A 21,916-nucleotide genomic window follows, 5' to 3' on the forward strand; every position below is an offset into this window, starting at 1 on the left:
GCAGCACTTTTGCGCGCTGCCACATTCCCTCGGTGACGTAACCGTCTGCATTCTGCGGAAAGTGTCATCTGATGTACCGCGTCATTTTCGAACTTGGAACGCTGCATCCAGGAGGAATGAACGGGGATTTCTCCGCGTTCATTCTGAACTGAATCTGCTTGTCGTGAAGAAGTTACTCAGTTACCGAAAGCTCGGCAATCATATATTTCAGAGCACTGATTTCATATTATATTCCTGTCGATATTCTGATCACGGTGCTACGCAGCCCTTTCATATTTCTCGGTTATAAATAGTCTTTGCGAAGCCCCGGGGATGTCCGTTGACGTCAGTACGCATGTTCGTTTGGTGCGAGTCGTGCACTTTTCCACCCGTGGGAAATGGGTGTGGCCACGCGTGACCCGGTACGCGTACAGTACAGTGACCAGCCGGCGCATACCCGTACGGCACACAACTTTCAGCCAACCAGGGGTAAGTGTATCAGGCGAGTTATCCAATCGCTTTTAAGGGGCGGGGTTCAGCATTACTCGGGATAAGTTTCCTAGTTAAGAAATTGTGTTGAATTTAATAAATCTAGAGAACTGGTTTGGACTTGAAACGAAACAGACGTGTTCAATACTGAAATAGTGTGTAGTAGTATTGGCATTAACTTACAGTTTGATGATGTCACAACACTTGGAACAACGCTGAGTATTGTACCGGCTATAACTTTTTAGGCTACGAATATAGTAATGGGACAAGTTTCAAACATGGAAGAAAAAATAATAGATTTCCATAAAACAGATTACACAACTCGATCGAAACGAATACAAGTCCCCACAGCAACTGCCAACAACAAGTCATTTGCGGTTTCACAGAGAACATAATAGGCACTGATACATTATCGGTTGATAGTTTGATACATTATCGGTTGATAGTTTGATACATTATCGGTTGATAGTTTGATACATTATCGGTTGATAGTTTGATACATTATCGGTTGATAGTTTGATACTTTATCGGTTGATAGTTTGATACATTATCGGTTGATAGTTTGATACATTATCGGTTGATACATTATCTGTTCTGTGGTGGTACATTATTGGTTAAAGTATTTTTGCTACTACATTATCCGTCGACACGTGATACATTATCGGTTAGAAATTTGATTACACTATCGGTCAATTCGTGATACTTTTTCGGTTGGTTACTACTTTATCAGTTGTGACATCCCACCGTCTGCTGGTCTCTCCTGGAGTATTTTTTCTCGTACCCTGCTGGCAATGAGAACTGGGACATCCCATCAGCCGGCGGAATCCCCTTGCAACAAAGGAAAGTGTGCTCCTTTTCGTCAGGAAAGAGACGCCCTTTTTGACGAAGAGTATATAAGATTGACATTAATAAGCGCTCCCACAAATTGTTCCCCTATGCATGTAGATTACAGCATACACAAACGTACTTACCCGCAGGCAGTTATGTGGTACTGGAATATGGGGTACTCCTGCATGTATAGAATGTCCTTGTGGGCCGAGGAATATGGGGTACTTTGTTATACCCCACAGGATTTGATTTTTCTCCCATAAAATACCCCAGAAAACTACTTTATATGCACATTAACAATTCCCCACAGGGTTAAATCACAAAATGCCCCAGAAGGCATCTGATACATTTCTTACACTCATGAAATTATGGTCAAGATGTAATAAGAGAAATGTTTATAAAGGGGAATCATTTTTATTGTTCCATATTGCCCTGACATATAAAGTTCAAGTTTTGGACTGGTTACAAGGTTGGTATATTTTTTTGCATCAAAACCAAAAATTCACAGAACCGATTTAACTGTACAGTCAAGGGTGAAAGTCAGTTGCTGATTATCACTGAAATATGGAGCCCATCCAAAACTTACAGTGTATTCTGTCAACTTACATATAACAATGATACTGCATGTCAACGTGCATTCCTAGAAATTATACTTCCTATCTCATGTCACTGCACATTGCATACTGCATGATACTGAACATCCAAGGGAAATGCAATTTCAAGCTGCTCATCACTCTCAACCCTCACCGGTACTCGTTTTTTGTTTGCATTTGCACTGTGTAAGAAGTAGACAGAGAAGATGCACACACATTTATATGCTGCTTCAAGAAACTCTTTTAATACAGAAATCAGAATGGAAATGGAATTAAACAGATTCCTAATCAATAGGCAAGACTGTAAGAATGAAAAGTACCCTGTTTGAAAAAGGTACACCATTTAGAAAAAAACAAAAATGAGGTACCACAAATGTTTTGTGGAAGCACTCACGACACATGAAATTGAGGTTTCACCTTAGGAGCTGGCAGTGTTTGCATTTTTAATGGTCACTGTTATAAATCTGAAAGAGCACATATTTTGAAAATAGTGAATTTCGTATTTTGCATTGCTACCAGCAGCTTAAGGTATAAAGGCCTACAAAGGGGAGTTTTTTCAATGGGATCGAAACCTATTGCTTTTCTTTGGTAAATGAGATTTGCCATTTTACAATATTAACACCAGTAAGGCTGAATCCTCTGGTTGCAATATTATTTCACACTCAACCTCAGAACTACAGTTAGTATTAATTATGCAATCATGTTTTGTAAGATTTTAAGTTCAATCACTTTGAATATCTTACATGTACATGTATCAGTAGGTAGACAGCATTTATGTTTTATTATGAATTAAAAAAGATTCTGCAGTCTAAGTTTTTGTCTATAAATTAAGCGAACAAGTAAAGTAAAACCCCCCAGATTTTTCAGGATATTATCTTGAGTGTTTATAACCTACAATGCTGGATGAGGTTGGAATGAAAGTCTACATGGATGATGTACTGATCAAATGAACTCAATAATTAAAGAAAATACATTTTTGGAGGAATCTGTTAATCTTCAGTTGTTTAATGAAGTTATTTATGCTAATTCACCTTGTCATATGTTTTCAATTTGCTTTTTATGATTAACTAATATTATGGATATATTGTCTCTTCCAAAAGCAGGTCAATTTTTTGTTTACATGAGCATTTTCTTTTTGAAGATTCAAATCCAGCATTCCGACCTGGCTTCCATAGCAATAGGTGCATGTTCACAAAGTCTGACATCATAAGTTTATTGGCTAACTACAGCCCTGATGTCACACCTCTAGAGGACAAAGCATTACACTTGGTCAAAATCACATTTCAACTGGCTGCTGCTTTGTTAATTGTGATTGGGATAATAATTAAAAAAAAAACTGACTTGGTAATTAATGTTGAGATCGTTCTACTGTCAATCTCATCCCACTGAATTAAATTCATTCTAGGAACTGGTGGCAGGTTGACAATCACTGTTTGATAGAGCTTTGTACTGCATTGCGTATGATAGACACACCAACAAAAGGGCAGGTATGATATGGAAAAATCCAAATCCCTGTTCTGTTTTCTGACAGATGAAGTAATTTTGCAACAAATAAGTTTTAATGATATATGCTTATAAATAAAACACGTCAACTAACAAAAGCCACTTGGAAGACCCTTCATTATTTGCCTGAAACTTATACTTTGCCTTGTACAAATTGGTTGTGGAATAATAACAGCCACAAGTGATTGTGAAACTGCCAAATTGCTAAGGGAGATTGACTTCAACTGCCACAGATTCACTTGTTCCTCATTTTAACAGACACACAATTACCTTTGTGAGGTCAGCTATATTTTGGGGGGAGGGGTTGGTTTGATGTGTTTCATTCCACCTGCCACTCCTTGAAGAAATCATTACCCTTGTCATCTACCACAATGAATGCTGGGAAGCCCTCTACCTCCACACGCCAAATGGCCTCCATGCCGAGCTCTGGGTATTCTAACACCTCCACCTTCTTGATGCAGTTCTGGGCAAGGATAGCTGCTGGACCACCAATGGAGCCCAGGTAGAAGCCACCATGTTTCTTGCATGCCTTGGTTACCTGAAAAAGGTGAAAGTTAAGCTTCAAAATCTCTATAAAACAGGACAGATCCCAAATATGCAAGAATACGGGGGAGCAAAAGATATACATGTACTAGAAGATGAGTCATTCAGAATCTGATCACATTGGGAATCCAGGCCTTGAAAAGCCCATGTTCTTTCAAAATATAAATTGTAAGAAACTGTATAATTTTTTTCGGGGGGAGGGGGGTTCTTTTGTAAAATTTGCTAGAAAGTAAAAAAAATGCAGTAAGCAGTGTGCTGATTTTTGTAGCTGGTAATTTCCAGTGATATTGTAACTTTGAAGACAGTCACCACTTCAGTGATGGCTTGCTGCAACCAATCCTCAAACATGTCCACACGTCTCAGTGGTACCATGACACTGGTTCTGTCACAAACGGTTTCAATGCAATGTTTTTTACCCAGGTCCATGCACTGTATGTTCAAGTACAATTCACCATATTCTGTGCATGCAACAACAGCTCAGCTAAAGGTCTTGGTTTATACTAGTTGGCAAGAGTACATGTACATTACCTCTGAGTTTGCCATGCAAGTCTATTGACATAAACTGTACCTGCTGACTCCTGTTGCCCTTAGCTAGCATGACCAGGGAACCACCAGCGGCCTGGAAGGACTCTATGTAAGAGTCCATCCTACCTGCTGTAGTTGGGCCAAAGGATCCCGAAGCATATCCCTGAAATAAACAAAAACACAACAATTCACAAACATCACAATACACTGTATTCATGTGTTGGCCATCCTGAATTGAAAATGAGATAAAACTTTTCATTTCGGGAACATAAAGGTTAAAATAATTGTTGAATGAAAGTTTAAAACAAATTCATACTACTTTTTGTTTAGACTCAATAAATATTTGTGACCAATTATATATAGTGGAACGTCACTATACCGAACACCACTATACTGAACATTCGGCTGTAGCGAAAATTGTCCTTGGCTCCCAATATTTTGTGCACAAAACCTACCAAACATTATGCAGGTGCAAATCAACCGAGCTTCGCCACAGCATGCATTAGAGCTTTTAGGATATACTAAATATCAATTTTGTAACTCAAGATTTAATAAAAAACAAAAATAGTAACAGATGCATGTACATTTCTAGAAACCTCGACCATGAATGCAACAGCAAAACATAACGAAAACAGCGAATCACAATATCACAAGAATATCTTCAATTAGACAAAAGAGGGTGCTATTTAACATGGCAACGAAATGTTTGGCAGTTAATTTGGCTATACCGAACAACCGTTGTTCCGAACATTTAGCGTGGACCCCGTCGTGTTTGTGATAGCGGCATTCCACTGTATATGTTTTAAGCCACATAAAAAAATTAAAGGGAGGTTTGGAACCCCAAACTGGTATAATTAAACCAGAATACACTGAATGTGATACATGTAGATTCAGAGAACAACATAAAAATGGTTTCCCAGTAAATGACGTCTATTCCTAAACATCCACAGACTTTGAGACAGGAACAAAATTTTACTACCTCCCATCCCTTTCTCAGTGCACTAATACAGTTCAAGTGCACATGACGCGTCAACTCCAATTATTCTTTTTGATTGTTGGTATATTGCACGGTTAAAAACATCACTTAGTTTCATTAGACATGTTCGTTAAAAACTTTTAAATACGCAATAAAATTGTTAATTGTACAAGATTAGCTAGAGGCTTGTTGTTAAAGCAGGTTTTCAGGGCTTGTACAACTTTCTACTTTTGAGGATCACTGCCTTTGTGCCCCCAAACCAAAATAACAACAAGCTGTAGAGAAATAATGATAATGATGACGATGATGATAATGATCTTGATTATCAGAAAAAATTACCTCAGGTGTCTTAGCAGGTCCTGCATAGTACAGCGGGTGATCCTTGATGTACTGTGGTAAACCTTCCCCATTGTCCAACCGTTCCTGGAGCTTGGCATGAGCAATGTCTCGAGCTACGACCAATGTCCCAGACAGGCTAAGACGGGTCCTGATTGGGTAGGCTGTAAGAGTCTGTAGGATGTGACTCATAGGCTGGTTCAGATCAACCTGGTCATGCAAACAAGCATGTCATTTTGAACAGCCAGAGAACAGATCAATTTTTGATATCTTTATGTCACTGCTCTTTCTCACACCCATTCCTATTGGTCGAGAGCCACAATTTTGAAAAGATTATAAAAGTAACAACTGGTTTCAAACACTATACAATGCATACAGAAACTCACAAGACTAGAAAAAATGTTTCAATTACAAATTTCAATGTTTCAGTGTTTCCATGTGAAAATGGAGCGTTATATCGGTAAGAGTGTTAAATCAGGGAGCGCCATAACAGGAATCTACTGTATGCCCCTATTCTATGATAATGCCCCGGCAGCTTTTTTATTAAGAACATCCGACGTTAACTGGTTAATTTTGAAGTTATTGCCAAATTATTAAAGTCAGTGACAGGTTTTAGGCTTACAACTTCCAACATAGTACAATTAATATTCGCAATCGCACCGTGATATTGTGGAAAAGCATGCGGAGTGCGATCAGATTGTTAGGTCCACTCCCATATATGTTTCATGGTCATCATGGGACAAGTCTCGGATCTTCACCGTTTCATGCATACTTTTCAAGGTTGATCTTATAAAAAGACTGAGTTGCCTGCCTTTTTGCCAAAGTAAAATACTTTTGAATAGCCAATGTAAGTTTGCAACGTACACTAGTCAATGATTACAGTGGAACTACACAAGGGTGAGTGCCCAGAAGACAGCAACCAGGGTGGTGGTACTATAGCTAAATATTGAAAACAGTCACAGGTCTACAGATTTATCATCGTAAACCATCAAGATAGACTGAATAGTTTGTCGCTAAAACCCGTTTGTCACCTGTCTTTCTGTGTGCAGGCGGTTCGTATTCATGAGTTGTCCCCACGGCTCATGTTTATTCACAGCTCCCTTTGTCTGGATGACAATTACTGTGATTAGTCCAGCCCCGGTTCAGCTCATTAAACTCTGCCATGCTTGAGTGGGCGCTCCCATGCAGGACATGTGTTCTCGCCCTCCTTGACAACGCCCGACCGATCGAGAAGAAAAAGGCAAGTCAATTTTGCGTTCCCGTCTTAATCAACCCGATTCTTTGGCATTCAGTGAAGCTCATGCAAAGCTTTTTTTTTTTATTTGATATAATTTACTTGCACTTGCAGAAGTTCGTCTTATGCCGTAAAGTTGTCTTTTACTTAGATTTGATATTTAGTTTGGTTTTGTTGTCTTTTGCTGATTATTCGTTTACTTTTGCTTAGTTCCATGTTTAGTTTCGTTTAATTTGGGGACAACCAAATGCTGCATTGTGTTTAACGTGCTTTGTGTATGGATGCTTAAGCTGATTTGATTTTGCCAATTATGCAAGACCAATGGATTTAATTTGATTACTTTGTAAATACTTGTAAATGTTTAATTTCATTTCTTTAATAAATTTATATTTGCATTTTTTAGTTCAAAGAGGTTCTTCCCTGCTTGCTTTATTAAGGTCAAGACAGAGCTAATTTGGATATTTTGGGTATTTCTGGGGAATTACTTGACACCTGCAACACAAGTGGTTCCAATGTGATGACTTGAAGCAAGGTCTTGCCGTGAATTTTTCATTTTTAAACGATTTGACAGTGTGTTTTGATCGGTGTCACAAAAACTTAGAGATAACTGGATGTAGTGTTGTGGACAGTTACAGAGGTATTTTTCACATAAAAGCTTTTTTTTTGGCAAGAAATAGTCGGCCTATGAGATAAACAATCTTTCTTCTTAACCGACTTCGAGTAAAACCTATCAAGATTTTATTGTATGTTCCCAACTGGATAACTTTTGCTGCCAACTGGAAAAAAGGGCAAGATATGATGCATGGCCTGCAAAGGACAATCATCCAGCCCACAATAATTATTAAATTAAAGGACTTAAAATTCACTTTTTATGGTTACACTCGTCTGCATTTCTCTTACTTTCATGAAGACTGCATGTGAAGTGGAACCATTGACGTACTGTACATGGTGCATTGGCACTTCAGCATGCAGCATGATCACCTTCATGGGTGGACCTTCAGTGCTGCTGTGCGGCTTATATGCCGGTGTGGCTTATACACTGACTTTAAATCTTAATTTGTTGATATTAGCGTGCTGCTGCTTATACACTAGGCAGCTTATATTCACAAAATTATGGTATTTCTTTCATTTTGGGTAATCATCCTTACTCACTGTAGCCAGGCTGAAGTATAACTAAAGACTGATTTATATGGAGGGAGGAAACCAAAGAATTCCTTCCCCACATTAAGTGTGGGTTGGGTCAACTAGAGAATACCTACCCAAACAGTCACTACATATGCAAATTTCCCATGCGCGTATTATTCAAATGCTGAAAAGATTTCATCACTAGTGGTGCACCCTGACCTCCAAGAATGAAGCTCGGCCTCGCCGCCATGATCATCCTTCTTTTTGAAAGCAACTCAAAAAGATTGGAGCCAGAGTGCGGAGAACGGGCAAGAGAGGACTGTTTGGGTAGGTATTCTCTAGTAGACCTGACCTACATTCAATGTGGGGAAGGAGTCTACAGCACTCTACCTACCCAAACAGTCACTACATATGGAGAGTAGCACCGGTCTAGGTGAGGGGTTGGCGACGACACATCTAATGCCGCAAATACACTTTTACATATGAAGTAATATATCTATTATAAATATATCTAGAGGAATGTATAAATTTAAGAAATGATAAAGGAACTTCCTAATGACTTGTCCATCCTTCAGAGGTCCCTTTGACCTCTGCACTGCGGACAGTAGGATGGTCCTACCATGTGCAATGTCACTCTGCAGAACATCCCTCAAGTTGCAGGAGGTAGAAGGAGACTTCCAACATGAAGTTTTGCAGATGTTTGCAATGGAAACATCTCGAGAGTATTACACCACGGTCGTCGGCTTGTAACTAGGGATTGGACAAACAGGCGGTGACTTCGGTCAAACCGCGGTTCAACCTTTCTGCAAAGCCGCCTAAGACAAAGATGCAGATCCTGCTCTTACATCATGAACCCTGATCCATCATGCGTTTGCCATCAACAGTGATGTTGTATATGGACAGCCAGCGATGAGAGGCATACTCTTAAGGCATGGTGCATTTTACACTATCATGCATAGTTCTCCCAGATGCTTCCTCAGGTCAGCTGAATACTGCAGATCATTGCGGATGTCACGGAAGACATGTTCCACTTCACTGTTGAAGTGAGAACAGAATTTTTTTTGCAGCATTGTGAGTGTGGTGACATGAATCACCATCCACATCAAGCAGATGCGGGGCCTTCCCTCTAAGTTGAACCTCTACACCAGTCTTGCTGCCCCTCATCACCGCACATGAATCCATCAAAACAGAAATCAGATTCTTCCATGGAATCCTTTTTTTGTGAACAGATCATCAATTGCATGACAGATGGTCTCACTGTTGACCTTTACAAGAGAAACAGATGCGAGATGCTTCACAACAGTTTCTTACTGTGATGGAGAGTAGTAGCTCACAAGGATATTCAGAACATGATGAAAGGTTTTGCTGGTCACTTCATCAATGTTCAAAGAAAAGTAAGCCGACTGGAGATCCAAAATGATTTCTTCTTCCATAGTTTTGGCAACTCCATATTCCATCTGATATGCAGCGGTGGTTCTGCTCACCTTCAGATTATCTAGTGCTTTCTTGTCTCAGTTTACTTCTTTTGCAAAGTGGCAACGGTTGGGGGCAATTGCGAAGGGTAGGTTGTTTTCTGCCATAAATGCAACAATGGAGCAGATGTGGCTGCAACCCGATCAGTCAGCAGTGTGTAAGGTTGTGGCATCTTCTTAACAGATACTGAGGTCGCAGAAACATTCTTGAAAAAGGGATGTAGGCCACACAGAGTTCTTGATGAGGCACTATCTGCTTCTGCAAAGATGCATGAAAAAACCAAAAAGGGTTGTATGAATATAAAAGTGATAGGTGTTACATGTTTCATAAACAAAACTGGATGGCAGGCCTAGACTTTATAAGATTATGAACAAACCATGAACGTACTTGTACATCAGTATTGCAAACCTGCAAAATCATGATAATAGCCTGCATAGTTATGATAGCACAGCACGTAAAACATTAACAAATAATTTGTAATTAAAATATGTATTCACCAATGCTAAACTCAGCAATCACGATTTTGACTTAAAAAATCAATCTAAAAAATTAGGCCTGCAACAAGTTTTAATCAATTTGTATTTTTAATTAAAAAAAATCCATAGGCCTAGGCCTATCTTACCTTGGAGGCGGTAGTTTGTTTTTCGTAGCTTTATCAGTTCGCGATGTTTTGATACTTTGCAGTGATCGGTCAGCGTTACGAGTCCACGTCTGCTGTAATTCATTTCCTTTTTGCATACCAAGCAATATGCCATGCCTCGCCGATCCAGTTTTCAGACACCTTCAGCTAGAGGAACAAAATCAACTGCTTTTTCCAACCAGTCCCACTTCCAAGCATTTTTTATGCCTTTATCTATGGTTTTGATATCCTGTCCATCACGTTCAGTGATAACCTTCCTTTTGGAAGTCATTTTGAGTTTTGACGCGTGGGTGATCGACGATCACGATGCACGTTGACAACAGCGTTTTTTTCAACATTTGCAGCCCGCCATGGAAGCGGTATAGTATCCATTTAACGACGTATTCATTAAAAGTCAGGAAAAAAATGCGGCACCGGACTATTGGCTTGTCGTAGACAGAGGGCGCTTGTGCATACAGTGCTTAGTCTGTGTCCTGCACTTTTTAGTGCATTTACGCGTGCACAAAACAAGGGGATAGACAAGGCTTTTGTGCTCATTAATGTGTACCGAAAAATGGAACTCCGTGAGCGCTACACTGGCGCGGCCAGCGCCGCAGTGCGAACAGAAACAAGCCCGAAACACGGATATTATTTTTGTGCGGACGGATTTTTAAAAAATGCGGAAATCTGCAGATCAGTGGAAAAGTTGCATGCCTGGTAGATTGTTTTGAATTTTGGGGTATTTATTTAACAAATGATCTGAGTTGGAATACTAATGTTATGCGTCAAGAAAGTACAGAAATGGATCTTCTACCTCAGACGCCTGAAGAGTTTCCACTTATCCAGTGATCTGCTGGTCAAGTTCTATCGACCAGTGGTGGAAAGTGTGTTAACACAATCCATCATTGTGTGATATGGAAGTACCACCATGGCTGACCGGCAGGCACAGGAGGGAGTGGTTAAGTTAGCTGCACATATTATTGGTATAAATCTGGTAAGAAATGTACAGATCTAGAGTGGAGAATAGGACCAGCGGTATTATTAATGAGGAATTTCACTCAGCTAATGAGTTATTTGAGTTGTTTAGATCAGGGAAACGTTACAGAGTAATTAAGTGTAACAAAGAACGGTTCAGAAGAAGCTTTTACCCAACTGCAGTCAGGGGACTGAATGAAACCAAGTAATTTGTCACTTTGTGAGTTTTGAGTGTTATTAAAATTAATTCTTTCTATTGCTTAATTATTTTATTGTTATAAATATGTATTTCTTAACTTTTAGTACTTATTGTATTTTAATGCACAAGAACCAAAGCAATTTCTATTGTATACGTATGTATATAAATAGCAATAAAACAATCAAAAAAAAGAAAGGTGATCAAATCAACACAGAACCGTGTAGCGAAAACGGAAGCTCGAAAAATCGAAGATGCCTCGAAAGACACATCTGCTACATTACTGCACTGAGAAAAGGACGATCATGGCGGCAAGGCGGCGCTGCATTCTGGGAGGTCAGGGTACACCAAGGGTAATCACATCTTTTCAGCAAATGAATAATACGCGCATGGGAAATTTGCATATGTAGTGACTATTTGAGTAGGTGGAGCACCGTAGACCCAGGAAATACCCTTGTAGCACAGAGAAAACTCTACAAATGACTCTACTTGCACATTGCCTGAGCCTAGAATCACACTGGAGTCATGCTGATGTGAATTGAGCATTCTACGACTTTTATCACCTTGGTGTATTAGTCTGCTATGCAAATCAGCTAGTTAAAGAACCCTAGACAGAGTGTGTTTGGCTTATTGACAACCTAGCACACTCTAGTACCTTGACTACATCTCCTTCCAGGTCCCCTGGTTGGATCTCAGGCATATACTTTCCAGGGTCCGTCTCCAGCTGTTCCAGGAATACTCCATTCTTACTAATCTTGCCAAGAATCTACAGGTGATATGAATAAGAAATGCCGAACAATCTTCTCATTTATATAATTGTTTCTACAAAATCTTAATAAGAACTTACCTTCCTTAAAAGACAGTTGCATGAATTTCCTATTGTGGGAATTTACAAGAACTAAATTCTATGTGGCGAAGGCCTTCCAGTACTACAACATAATATAACAAAATGTGTTTTCATACAATCATCAAACAAAAAAGCTTTTCTACCAACAAATTCGGTACCCAATGGATGGCAAAATGTGAAGAGCAAGCTCTTTAAAGTCTTTCAAGTGAATGGAGGACCATGATCAAAAAACAAAAACGCCCCCTTCCCACCACATGATAAACTGCTTACATTTTATAAATAAGCATGATGCTATTTTTCATAAAGGGGAAGGGATTAATAGGACGCAAATATCAACAGGACAGAATTTCAGAGGTTAAGTCTAAATTTGGAGGCTTAAGAATAGAATAGGGTTAATGGGTTGTCTGTTCAAATTGATATGCAAGTCAACCATCCGTCAGTAGCATGGCCCTCACCTGCCTGTCTGCAGAGCAGGACACCCCCATGCCCACGGGGCAAGAGGCTCCATGTCTGGGAAGCCTAATGACCCGGACATCATGGCAGAAGTACTTGCCGCCAAACTGGGCCCCAATACCAGTCCTGCGACACAGATCCAACACCTGCTCCTCCATGTCAAGGTCTCGGAAGGCTCGCCCATGTTCATTACCTTCAGGCAATTTCAAAGAGAATACATACACCTGGTGAAAGGAAGAACTTCAACAATTCCTGAAAATAGACCATTGATTAGTTGGAAAGACCTTGTTCTCAGGCTGAGTATAGGCTGATAGTTCTCTTTTTAATTTGAAAAGCAATGGGGCAATCCTCAAATAAGCTTTTGCTCGTCCTATTTTTGTCCCAGGAAAGAATAGAATAAGGCCATACAAATGCATGCAAACCATTGCAAGCACACAACTACAGAGAGCTGCACAGCAAGCTATGAGCAAGCTGAACCATCGTATTGCCATGCACACATCGAGCCAATGAATGGCCATGCCTACAAATGTGAATGTCATTTGCCAGTTATCTGTCAAAAGGCACTTTGTGGGGTTGGCAAAATCCAAGGTTAATATCTCTGTTGATTTTTTCTTCCAGTTTTGGACAATGGGGGCCTCGTGGGACCTCGGCTTATCTTGAGTCAATCACAGGTTCATTCACTTCATACAAACACCAACAGGCTCATGTTTGTTCAATCAAAACATTACACTGTGCTTCATGTACCTGTTGTTGGCAGGTTGTCTAGGTATTTGGCAGAGGCAAGTTTCACTGTTTTCAGAGTCATTTCAGCCGACAGTCCTCCGATGACAAAAACAAGATGGTAGGGTGGACAGGCAGCAGTTCCAATCGTCTGTGGAGACACAATTTGAAACCTATTTATGTTTTCTATACTTTTCGGAAGGCTCAGGTAAGAAAGGCATATTGCAGTATTGAAACCAATGGAAAAAAGAACAGCTAACAACTCCAAGTAACAATCTCATCTTCCAATTTTAATTTTAGTGTAAAGTAATGGCTTCAACTCGATTCCATCTGACTTAAAATCACCATTCTTTAAAATGTAACAATTTTGTTACAAAAACATGGAAATAAAATATAGTTATTTTAATCAATGAATTTTAATAATTTGTCAGGATGCAACAAACGCAGCAACTGATACTCTAAGAAGTTTCGGAAGGTAACAGTTACATGTCTCCATGCAATTGCTGACACAAAGGACTTCCCTGGTACATACAGAAGGGCCCTATAACCTGTGTAAACATGGAAAGTCCCATTTCAGGTTGAGCCACTGTGATGGTCCATTTTAATCTTACTTTGATCTTCTCATCAACAAAGCTTGCTAGCTTCTTTGGGCTGAGGAGGGCCTTGGTTTGTTGGTACAGGAAAGTCTTATTGGCTGAGCCGCCACCTTTAGCAATGAAGAGGAAGTTATACTGATTGCCAGGTGTGGCATACAGCTCCACCTGGGCGGGCAGGTTGGTGCCTGTGTTGACCTCTTTGAACATGTCTAAAGGTGCTACCTGGGTTACAGAGAGGACAGGAAGTTGTCATTTACCAATACATACATGTACATGTAAGTGGTAGTAGCTGAGTATACTAGTATGTGTCTTATATTAATTTTGACATCTACTGTACTGCTAACCAAGGAGTGTGTGCTGTGGAGTCAGGGCACAAGGATCCAGTTCAGTATTCTAATAACGACACATCATGAAGCACATTATAATCCACTGAGGCGTGTGCTATAGAGTCTGCACAAGAGGAACCAGTTCAGTATTCCAACAGTACGAAAGCCCTGGAGTGCTGTCAAGTATATCTTTTCAAAAAGTGAAGCATATTCTTACAAACTTGTTTGTTCCCATAAGAGCTATAAATAGAAATGATGTTTCTGATTTTTGAAACAAATCATTTTTATGAGATTTATTTTCTAAGTTTGTTTTGGGGAGATTTCTTTAAGTTTGTTTTTATGAGTTACAGTTTTTTTGAAGTTTGTTTTTGTGAGGGAATAAATCCAAACATGAGACTGTATATATCTCCTGAAAAATAACTTGAAAAAACTGCATCTTGTTAAAAATGAACTTCATCAAAAAATATTATCTCATAAAACTATTTGTTACTAAAATAAAACCATATTTCCCAATATACATGTAGATCTTATTAGAATGAACTGGAGAAGGTGTGTCTTGACCAAACAAACTTTGGAAGAAATAGAATTTATAAAAACAAAGCTGGGAAAAATATATTTCCTGAAAATGGACTTCAAAAAAACTATACTTCACTTTTTTAAAATATTATGCTTGATGGCACTATGGAGCTTTTGTAGAACAGTGATACAATATGAAGCACATTATAGACCATCCACTATGAGTAAACAAGTTTGAGATCAGTCTTGTCAACATATAGGGCTACACATTAAACTCGTATTCACAGAATATGTTTATGCCAGAATGAATGAAGTTGATTTTTTTCCTCCAGAATGACCCTGCCTCATTGAAATACTGACTTGCATTAGACCCCATCCCTCTAACAAGCCAAGATTTGCAAGTCCAACACCATTTTCCAAATCTTATTTTCATCTGGGCCCTTTGCTTCACCTCAGGCTTTAAACTAACTTGAAATATTTCCTGTTCCAACATAGTGAAAATATTCCAAACCTTTGTCCTCACGTTAACCATGCACTGAACTGGACAGGTCTCATTTCATAAGCCTAATGAAAGTCAAGCCTGAGGTTGGGGACAGATATGAATTTGAGGTTTAGAAATCTCCTTAAAGCTGTCCACAGAATGCAGTAATGTCAATAGAGACCAAACTGGCTGGGCCATACACACACTGTAGACTAAGACAAAAAATACTTAGGAATTCAACATCAAGTTTGCATTTGTGACAAAGTTCATTGCACTAAGATGGACTTCAAGTACGTCTTTCTGACTATAACTACTTAGGTCTTACACCAGGAATGGTCTACCACAATGCTTCTACTTCATTTACCTGTGAATAGCGAAGGTTCCTCTGTGTGTATGCATTGTAAACACCCCGTGATAAGTGTTCTTCATCTCTCTCATCTGTCCACACTTTCTGTCCCCTCTTCCCTGACAAAGAATTTTTAAAATGAGTGCTTTGAAGATTCCATCATACACAACAATATTTAAAAAATTTTGAACTTTTCAAATGCTTTTCCTGTTGTCACGTCTATGACTTAGAAGTTTTGGACTATGCGCTGAATCTTGAGGAGCACCATGCCTTCCTTTTCACGAGATTACATGCAAATTACCCTGAAACTTAGAACAGGGCCACATTTCATCATTAAGTAATGTGTGATCTGTGTGTATGAGTTTGTCCAACATTATGAGTCTATGGATGTGCTCTTCTCCAGTTAAAAACCTGCATATTGCCGTCATCTTCATGAAGACAACTACGGCTCCAAAACATCACATTTTTTAATTTCTGGGATTTTGGCAAAATCAAGTAGGAATCTGGTGGAATCACTCAGGCCAAACTTATTGAAATAAACAGAATCACAATGATCTCTGAAAATGGTACCAATATGGACCCACCCATGCACACTGTTATACAGCAAGAAATAAGAGAGCTACAAATGATCTGAAAGGAGGACATTTTCCTTCTTCCTCATTGCTAAGGGAAATGCCAGTGGATCTACAGAACTAGGCATTTATGACTTACCTATTACAATAGCAGTTCCTGTGTCCTGACAGCCAGGCAGCACCATACCAGCAGCTATGTTGGCATTCTTTAAGAGTTCCAGAGCGACAAATTTGTCATTGCTGGAGGCTTCAGGGTCATCCAAGATACTTCTCAATTGCTACATGAATAAAACAATGATCCTGATCCTCCTGATAGTCCACAGTAACACATGAGGATTTGGCCAGACTGAAGCTCAGCCTAAGCCATTTTTTCATTGTACATGGTATCTGAAACCCACTGGAAATAAGAGTGTTCAGACTGAAGTCACAACACAGCAGTAGTTTGCCAGATTGAGGGAGGTCAAGCTGGCCCATTAGTACATGTACTTACATGTAACTCATCACTTGAAAGACTTTGAATGTTAAGAGAAAAAGAGTGAAGCCCTCTGCAAGCAAGCAGGGCACAGTTCCACAAATACATTGAAAATGGTGATGGGCTAAAAGAATGATTTTTAATTAATAATCTGGGAACAAGGCAAGATTAGTTCAATAGGCCCCAGGTTCCAGTTACACATGTATGTGTAAGCTCTATTCGGTCACACATATACATGTACATTTATAGCACCAGTACATGTAGTAAGCACTGGAGCCTAGTACTTCATGTGTGTTGATGCTAAGCTGCCCTAACAGCCTAAAGAGTTTCAAGTACTAGTTTGAAGCTTTTTCAAAATCGCATATTAAAAGACAGAAGCACACTGTGGTATCTAACGAGGCCCCGAATTTTTTTGTAGGCCCTAGGCACAGAGCCTACTGCGCTTGTCATTATCTGCCAATGTCTCAGGGAAGAAAAGATAGAAGAGATTATTTTTTGATATTTCAAAATGTTTAAAATTCTGGGAATTCTTGTATGTAATTTTAAGTTCTAAAAGTCAAAAACACAAGGATTGTGGGTATGAGTTCACCATTTCAAACTTCAGGCAACATGCATGAATGAGAATGGTTTGTTACCTTCAACAACCCCTGTACTGTGATGAGTAGCCAGGGTTTCTTGGCCTTTTACATATTTTTTATCCTATTTAACCCATTTTTACTTTCCCAATGTTGAGGATCAGCATTCTGATTTTGCTTTTGAAGATCTCCATTTCAATGCAATCTGCACATTCACCCCCCTCCATTACACAATATGGCTGGCAGCCCAAATGCAAATTTGTTTGCATGTGTATGGCACTGAATATGCACAATTTGAATTTGCCCAAACCAACAGCATCTTCACGTGGGCTCTGGTTGGACAGTGCCAACGGCTTTTAATGCCTGCCAAGCCTTTCTCTTCATACTACTAAGGTGAGGAGACTAGTTCACAGTCCATACAGATCCACTCTAAATCTCTGGATGAATTACACCGGGGTGATTCCAGAAAGTAGGGGTCCGCAAGTGCGACCTTTTCGTGTCCCCGTTACATATGACCTTTGTTATTTGACATGGACATATCACCGAAATTGATTTCAAACTATTACTACACGTATTTGTTTGGCAGGTAATTTGCATTAATTCATCACTCTTGTAAATTGGAAAATGTGTTTTGAACTTCCAAAATCATACATCAGATGTGACAGGGACACCAAAAAAACATGGACCCCTAATTTCTGGAATTACCCATCAACAAGTACATGTACGTTGCATTAATTCAGCAATGTCCATCATTGTCACATAAAAGAATTGATAGGTGCATGTACATCATATCTTAGGTGTGGAACAATACACGACTCAAGCTACCACTGTGAAGGTGCTGGACCTGTGTTATAACAGCAGTGTTAAATCGTGATCAGACCTGTAAATGTTTAGGCCTGAGCAAGTGTGCCACATCAATCATCGCCTGTGTTGAAATTGTTGTCAGTGCCTCTTGTTCAACTTTGAGAATCTTTCTGCCCTGGACCTCAAGGGTTGACACGTGGTCTCCTGTGCAGAAAAGAACATGCAAATATTCGTTTTGAACTTTGTTAAAATATTTAATATGTGATATTGAATTGTCAAATGTTCAAATTGTGTGCAGACCTGTAAATACATGTATTTGGGCCTGAGCAAGTGTGCCATGTCAATTATTGCCTGTGATGTGTACCAACAGGTTTGAAAAGAAGTATGGGTTGGTAAAAATGGTTTAAATGCTGATTACCTAATGGATCTTTGATGTTCCACAACACCTACACGAACCAATTTAATACCACACACATCATAAAACTTTGATATATAGTCCGAACAACTGGTCTCCTACATTATAAATGCGCAATGGTCAGAGTGTAAATATTGATCAACTTGGTTCAACCTTTTACATACAAGTACTGTATATCATACTTGACTGTAAACAGATGCAGGCCTAACAAAGCACTGCAATGCTATATTTTCAAAGCACAGCTGGTGTGTACATGTCAGTTTTGATATGTAAAAATAAATCAACAGACCAACTGCACCCAAACAGAATTAAACTGCAACTAAAGTGGTACTTTGCACACCCAAGACAAATATATTACATTTTATTACTGTACCTACATGTATGTGTACATGAGCTTCTTCTAAATTCTGACATGCTCACCTGTCAACTTTTTGTAAGATATGTCAAGTGTTGTGTCTGGCTTCATGATATCCTCATAGTGAAATGCCTTGACTGCTGTTGGTGCTGCTTTGGTTGCTGTTGCTTTGCTGCGATGCAGTGCAGTCTCCAGCAGGCATCGTTGGTATAGCAGCAAGCCTCGGTAAGCTGACTGTGTCAACATGGTCTAAAACGCTGACTAAAGAAATCAGTAATGAGCCGTTTTATAATGTTATGTGCAGTGCATACATGTATGTGACCCATCACGACAAAATGTATGTAGGATATGCATATTTCATTGCAAAAAAATTAAAACACTTTGATAAAGTGAAAACACTTGGACAGCAAAGTACTGTAAATATTAAATTACAAGGAAAATTACTGATTGTGATATCCTAATATCGATGTTTAATTTTTTTTGGGGGGGGGAGGGAGGACAGAGAGGTCTAGTCTAGTTCACTGGAAAACCTGGGATTCATAAGGTGCAGTGTGACTGTTACAGTGGTTCAGTGTCCCACACATAGTGCACAGCTGTAATAATTGGCACGTAGCCAAGGTAGCGCCACCACAACTATCCACCCTTGTACATGTACCCAAGATTACAACGCAGTGGACATGATACAGTACATCAACTGTGGGAAAGATCACTATTATCCATCATTTTATGCATCCCGGTAACATCACCAGTGCGCTCTATGTGTGAATGATATATCAAGCATGCTGTTTAACCTTTGTCAACAATTTCAGCATGAAGAGATTTAGTCTGGAATTCAAAACAGTGATGAAATAGGGTACAAATTCTGATGAGTGCACTAAATCCCACACTAAACATTTAACATGTTTAAGAATTTCTTCAAAATTAATAATCTCTAGTAATTACCTCCACTTACACTACTGGATGTGTACATACATGTACATGTACATGCCCAACAAAAAGTTTGTAAGAAAATGTACATGTACATGTATTAGCTTATAGGAATGGAGGAAACTGCAGTTCAGGCAAGTTATGGATCTGCAATTGGGTGGACATGGGGAATGAAGCCATATCAAAATAAGGCTCAAATAAAGGTTTTTAGCAAAAAAGTAAAAACTTTTTTCAACTTTTAAGCCATGTTTTCCCGTAGCTTAGGCATAGGGCCAAGGATACAGAGGGTAATGTTCATATTTAGTTTGCCAAGTACAACAGCAGAAGGTAGAAAGTACATGTACATGTAGGCCTAGATTGGCCCGAGTATAACGTCAAGGATGGATGCAACTTTATCTATTTATCTAGGAACTCTGAGAACTTGAATTCACAGTGAGGTAAAATGCACCGTTGAATTATAATGTAGTGATTTGGTTTCACCACAAAAGGCCACAAAGCTCCTGGATGTCACGGAAAGTTGTATCTTCCAATAGATACATGTATGTGTAAGGCTACAAGTACATGTACATTATAGAAATTCACTTTTCAATGCTCACTTGACTTGCCTCATAGTGTTAGCCAAACCTTTTTGGCCGGGTTCCCATTGGACTTTTTTTAGTTATTAACGTGACTTTCCTGTAGAGTTACAGAATGAAATCCGACGGAAACGCATGGGAAACTAGAGTTCCTGTTAATTTACTATGGACTTTATGAGGTAAAGATATTGCTCCTATAACCTACATTCATGTACATGTGTAGAAAATTGGTATGCACACACATTTATACAAATGCAGTGTATAGCTTGCAAATGTATATGTCTGTTCTAGGACACCATACTGCATGATGGGAAAAGGCATGATGGGATAGGTCATCAGGGTTTTTGGTAAAATGGCGTCCTGAGATGTGGTGAAATCATTAAAGTTGTGTTATATTATCGTTATCAAATCCGCCTAATCCTGTGGAATATTGTGTGGACTGTCAGTCTCCGCGATCCTAAAACAACCTGTAGTGATCGGCCCATTACACATGTACCTCCACAACTGTAGGGTCTGACGTCTGCTCCTTCCTCACCCAGATGGCTGTTTTGGGGGTACTTCGAGAACTCGAGGGGACTAACTCCGTGACGGAGTATCACAGAGTTAGTTCCTTCGGGTTCTCAAAGTATTTTGGGGGTACCCATAACCTACATGTATACACTAGAGCAGTAGAGACAAATTGTAAGTCAAATTTCGCCACGTTCTGGATTGGTAAGGCCCACATCATGTACACCACTCGGCCAATGTCCAATGTATATGATGTACATGTACATGTACATGTGGGCTTAGGCCCTGATTCTACCTCCATGGTACAGCTAGCCTGTGAATATAATTTTAAATCATTAGGGCCCTGGGGGCCCCATGCCCAGCCACCCAGCCGTGGCATGCCCACACGATCGTAATGCCAATGCCGGGCCATAAGCCAGACGCTGTAGGCTACCCCCAGAACTGTTTGTGAGGTTCGTCATCTGTCCGGGCCGGGAGGGCGGCGGACGTGGGATAATAGCCCCACTAGAAGCGTGGCACGGACACTCACACCCGCTCCAAACATACCAAAAGGATGGAGCAGGAGTGAGGGTCCGTGCCACACTGTACTGGTACTAGTGGCTAGTTGAACGGCAAAGTACAGACTGTGACTGGCCCCAATTCTCCCAAGCTCCTTAGGTTTCCTCACGGAAATACAAAATCAATCTCTGGGCTTTAAATTCTCGATAATTATTATACACGTACATGTACATCTGACAAGAATTAATTCCCGTTACTTTAGTATCAGTGATCACTGCACTGCTAGCTACTCACCAAAGGTTGTATAGCGCGGCGCTATACAACCTTTGCTACTCACTTTCACAGTCGACAGCAGTCACGCCGAACGGTGTATCAACGTTTATCAACATTATATGCGCTATGCGTATATCAACATCAAAGATCGTACCAATTTAGTCTTATCCCCTGCGTCAACACCGCTGTTGTTGTGTTAACGAGGGACTAGGGACCAAGTCACTTTAAAGACCGGAAATTATATGCAAAATTAACCCAATCAGA

General features: G+C 39.7%; 1 protein-coding gene and 1 long non-coding RNA gene across 5 annotated transcripts; one reads left to right on the top strand and one right to left on the bottom strand.

The window, feature by feature from the left end:
* Positions 1–74: 74 nt before the first annotated feature.
* On the top strand, positions 75–2,882 carry LOC147796413 (uncharacterized). Its single transcript, XR_015427949.1, has 2 exons — positions 75–468; positions 1,199–2,882. It is a non-coding gene; the product is annotated as an uncharacterized LOC147796413 (long non-coding RNA).
* On the bottom strand, positions 2,107–21,855 carry LOC110984266 (uncharacterized). 4 transcript variants are annotated; one of them, XM_022244276.2, is made up of 12 exons: positions 21,717–21,855; positions 18,938–19,133; positions 18,179–18,306; positions 16,391–16,529; positions 15,698–15,798; positions 14,026–14,232; positions 13,439–13,565; positions 12,697–12,887; positions 12,050–12,160; positions 5,776–5,982; positions 4,504–4,623; positions 2,107–3,930 (listed from the first exon to the last, which is right to left on the bottom strand). In XM_022244276.2, exons 2-12 carry the CDS (start codon positions 19,116–19,118, stop codon positions 3,712–3,714), a joined length of 1,731 nt encoding a protein of 576 aa, XP_022099968.2. In that variant the 5' UTR covers positions 19,119–19,133; positions 21,717–21,855; the 3' UTR covers positions 2,107–3,711. The 4 variants fall into 4 exon arrangements, with proteins under 4 accessions (XP_022099968.2, XP_022099969.2, XP_022099967.2 ...); XM_022244277.2 differs by having other exon boundaries at positions 21,674–21,741; XM_022244275.2 differs by having other exon boundaries at positions 21,605–21,727.
* Positions 21,856–21,916: the final 61 nt, after the last annotated feature.

This window comes from Acanthaster planci, linkage group LG16 (genome assembly GCF_054643075.1).
Source record: "Acanthaster planci isolate LZ-2023a linkage group LG16, COTS_SCS, whole genome shotgun sequence".
Classification (NCBI taxonomy): Eukaryota; Metazoa; Echinodermata; class Asteroidea; order Valvatida; family Acanthasteridae; genus Acanthaster; species Acanthaster planci.